Consider the following 4,174-nt stretch of genomic DNA (forward strand, 5'->3'; position numbering starts at 1 on the left):
GTCTACAGCCATGCCACCCTGAACGTGCCCAATCTCATCTGATCTTGGAAGCTAAGCAGGGTTGGACCTGGTTAGTACTCGGATGGGAGACCACCTGGGAATACCTGGTGCTGTAGTTGGCATAAGTAATGTGGAGAGGGCCATTCAGGAAGGCAGGACAGGATTGCTGAGCAGGGAGGAAAGTTCAGCTGAGATTAGCAAGCAAGTATTAACTATGGTTCAAAGTGCCATGATTTTGTGACTTTGTTATCTACTACAAACTCCATGTTTGCAAAAGCTTCAAGGGGTTTTACTGTTTTAGATGTAAATAGTTACCTTTCCAGTAAAAATGATTATTCCATACTTATCAATTACAAACCCATTAGTGCTACAAGCATGGTTTTTCCTGGGGTGCACTTGGTGTTAAACTATCAGTCTTCAGGGGGATAGCCTTAGAACACCAGTCACTTTCTAATTTGAAGAAATGGTTGAGAATTTCACTACGTTTTCTTTTATTATCAGGATTGTTTTTCCTAAACAATTGAACCCCCCCCACCCCCACCCCAGTGTCTTCTTTGTGGATGTTGCAAATTGTGAAGCTAATCAGGACCTTTTTTCAAGTCAGCTAATAGTTGAGGAAAAAACAATTTTGGATTTACCTCTGGTACAGGAACAGAACTTGGTAGGCTACATTTTTATTGGCCTCATTTCTGCCTCCAATTTGTGCCTTTGCTCTGCTCCTCTTTCTTATTCGTTTTTGTTTTCTTGTTACACTTCACATATCCTAGAAACCACTTTAAATTCTTTTTGAAACCAGATAGAACATATAAATATTTAACACATAAGTACTTAAGGTACTTCAAGCAGGTTAATACTTGTGGCAATTAAATAAAAAGTGTGTCTGCAGTTACAAGGCCGTGAGACCCAAAAAATCTTTTTGAAAATCTTACAACTCTCCATTTAAGAATAATGGATTAGGTATAGAGCAGAAAGCCAAATTTGTAACCATAGAGAATTATATTGCCAAATGTATGGAAAAATTAAGACTCAGGTAGATGTTTGCCTCAATTCTTTTTGTATGAGGACATATAGCATAATTATGCCCGAGAATTTAAGAGCAATTTGCCTTCTTTAATTTGGACGCTTTCAATGCAATTAACACTATTCAAAATCACTATCTTGTAATGGTTAAGAAGATGGGCTCAGGAGCCAGACTACTTGGTTTCAAATCCCAGTCTAAGAGCATGTGTGACTTTGGGCAACATACTTCACTGTTTCTTCACTAGAAAAATAGTGCTAACAAAACGTACTTCATAAGACATGAGGATTTAATAAGTGTAAGGTGCTTAAAACAGTGTCTATGCACCATTTAAGTGCATGAAAAATTGGTAGCTATAATTATTTTGGCTTTACACTTGGGAAGACTCATGAGCCACTTGGGGTCCAAGCCAAAATTTTGGACCCAAACAAGTGATGACTAGAACTGCATTCCAGAAGCCCAAGCCAATGTGCAGCCGAAGATCAAAGAGGAGCCTTTCCAGCACCATGCTGAGAAATACCTAAGGAAATCCAAACTTCAATTCAAGAAAGCTCTCAGTTAATGGTACTCTGCACACGTCTGATACCATAATTCCACATTAATTGGCTCCTACTAGAGCCCTACTGAATTCATTTATTAAAATAACAAATATTTATTGAAAGCCTGCTTTATCATGCAATAAGTTTTAAATACCGCACATCAAAAAAACCAACGCACAACCACACCCTTTCCCCCTTATGGCCTCAAAACATCGTTGTTAAATAATAGCTCCTAGACATTACCAAAATAGCAAAAACGCTTTAAAGTGTTAGACCTGTCATAAATTTAATGGAAATCACAAATATGAGCCTATAACAATTTTAAGTCTTAAATACTGAAAACATAGTGTGACGGCACTAAGTATGTAAACTTTAGGGTCCCATTAGTTGGAGTCAGTCCCACATGGGAAGAATTTGGTAGGAGTTAAGATTAACAACTGCTTAGTCCCACTGGATCATTCGCTCTTCTTCAGGAAGAATACTCCAGTTAGGGGAGGCCACACCCCGGGCCAGCCAGTTGAAATCGTCAACGTCGTTCCAGTTATTTTTGCTCCTATCTAAACCAGAGCCCTCAAAGTCTTTGTCAATTCCCGGGTAGCTCCAGGTGTAAGGGGCGAACTGGATCCCGCTGCAGTCCTCCACGATGGCCCTGCTGGTCACCTGCAGGAAGATGCGGGTGTCTCTCGTGGTGTGTACGCGGAGCTGTTGGCAGGCCACAGCCAAGACGCACTCACTGCAGTCCTCCAGGAACACAGAGGTGGACACCGGGCCGCAGAGCACCGTGCAGTTGCGGGCCTTGGTCAGCCGCAGGGTGTTGGGATTGCCATACAATTTGATTGTGCAGTTGCTCAGTTCGGTCAAAAGGACGTCTCGCTGGTGCAGCTCCTCTGCTCTCTTCTCCAAGACTTGGGACTTCAGGTTGGAGAAACCGCAGACCCAGTTAGAGCTGAAGCCTCCCTCCTCCTTCAATGGCGGCGGGGAGGCCAGGATGCCTTCTGCCGCAGGGGCGCCAGGCGCCGCATCTACTTTGGTGGCTGGAGCAGCGTCTTTCCTCCGAGTCCTGAAAGCGAAACGCTTCTTGGGCTGCAGTTGCTGGCGCCGGTCGGCCAGGGCCGCCTGTAACCGCGCCAGCGCCTCTTGTCCCTGCCGCACGTCGTAGGCGGCGAGAAACAAAACCGAGTCGTTGAGAAGTTTCTGCAGCCCCTGGAGCCGAGTGGCCGCCTCCTCCAGCCGCTCGACAGACTCCCCGCCCTCCAGAAGCTCTTCCACGGCGACTCGCTCCCGAGCGAAGGCGGCGGAGAAAAAGTCGCTCTTCTCCTCCTCCACCTCCTGGTTCTGCCGCTTTTGCTTCCGCCTTTCCACCTCCAGTTGCCGTTCTTGCTCTCGTTTCTGAAGCCGCTCAGGCACCAGGCTCCGGTCCCGCTGGGACCCCATGTTCCCGTTCCCCACCGCAGTAACAGAGCAACTGGCAGTCTCCATCTTGACAGCAAGCTTCCTTTCTCCTGCCTTCCTTCTTCTGGGCGCGCCCACCGTGAGGCCTCCCACCAACGCGTCCTGTGATTGGCCGGCCACGCTGACGTCAAAACCCCTCCCCATTTGCTTCGCCCATTGGTTCCTCCGCATCGGAGGGGCGGGAACATGGGGAGGGGTCGACTGACAAAGGGGGTGGAGAGACAAAGGTCCTTGTGGATGGGTGGGGTGGGAGGAAGGCGGGGGAAGCTTTTTTTCCTCTTAAAGGGGCAGGACTTATATCCGGGATTGTGGGGTGAGTTGCAGCAGCGGTAGCTGCACATGTGGGTTTGTTTATAAGAATAAGGTTAGAAACTCGCAGGCCTCCCCCTCCCCCCCAGCTCCTCCTTACTACCCCTTTACAGCCCAGAGATCTGCTTCTGGTGGGGGGAATGTGTGCTTGTGGTGGGTGGGGGGACAGGTAGTGGTGAGGAAGATGGAGGGGGGGTTTATTGCACCGCCCGGCCCGCGCCGGAGGAAGCGGCAGCTGGAACAGCTGGCTAGGGAGCCGCTTGCATGCCTCTGGTTTTTTCTCTTCTTTTCCACCACCCCTTCCCCCAACCCATTCCTGCCGCCCCAAAACCCTTATCCTACCCGCCCCCTCCCCCCTCAGCCACTGCAATTCGGCGTGGCCTGGGGCTCTTGGATCCCCGCAAGCAGTTACCGGGGCGGGAGAGAGCGAGGGGCACCGGGATGGGAGAGACCGGGTTCTTCACTGCAGCGGGGTTCAAGGGGCCCTGGGGAAGCCTAGAAACGGATTACTATTTATTTATTTATTTTGCCGATTGCTGCAGTCGGCGGGGTGGGGGCGGGGGGGTGAAATTCCACACCCCCTTCCTCTTCCTCCCACGTCCTCCCCCACCCTTCGCTGTCACTCCCTCCGCAGCTGAGTGCCCGCTCGCCGCACCGGGGTGAGACCCCAGCCCCGGGCTCTGCGGCTCTCGGTGGGGCCCTGGGTCTTTAGGAAAGCGATGGGAGAGATGTTACATTTTGTCCAGAGGTGGTGGGAGGGATTTGTCACCGGAAGTGAATGAGCCTAATCTGAAGTCGGGACCAGCCCGAGGTGTGAGTGGGCAGCCAGGACTACGCAGTCCTAGAAAAACCCAGG

The 4,174-nt window shown here is 49.8% G+C and overlaps 1 protein-coding gene and 1 non-coding gene across 2 annotated transcripts; one reads left to right on the plus strand and one right to left on the minus strand.

Moving 5' to 3' along the window:
- LOC111736161 lies at nt 1–119 on the plus strand. Its single transcript, XR_002779117.1, has one exon. It is a non-coding gene; the product is annotated as a 5S ribosomal RNA (ribosomal RNA).
- A 1,490-nt stretch (nt 120–1,609) lies between these two features.
- On the minus strand, nt 1,610–3,141 carry TBCC (tubulin folding cofactor C). The gene has a single exon (XM_011354638.2). The coding sequence runs from the start codon at nt 3,034–3,036 to the stop codon at nt 1,999–2,001; it is 1,038 nt and encodes a 345-aa protein (XP_011352940.1). The 5' UTR covers nt 3,037–3,141; the 3' UTR covers nt 1,610–1,998.
- Nucleotides 3,142–4,174: the final 1,033 nt, after the last annotated feature.

Source organism: Pteropus vampyrus, unplaced genomic scaffold (assembly GCF_000151845.1).
Source record: "Pteropus vampyrus isolate Shadow unplaced genomic scaffold, Pvam_2.0 Scaffold18, whole genome shotgun sequence".
Classification (NCBI taxonomy): Eukaryota; Metazoa; Chordata; class Mammalia; order Chiroptera; family Pteropodidae; genus Pteropus; species Pteropus vampyrus.

Bases quoted from the DNA above. Each gene is read 5' to 3' on its own strand.
- TBCC (XM_011354638.2), bottom strand. From the start codon at position 3,036: ATGGAGACTGCCAGTTGCTCTGTTACTGCGGTGGGGAACGGGAACATG.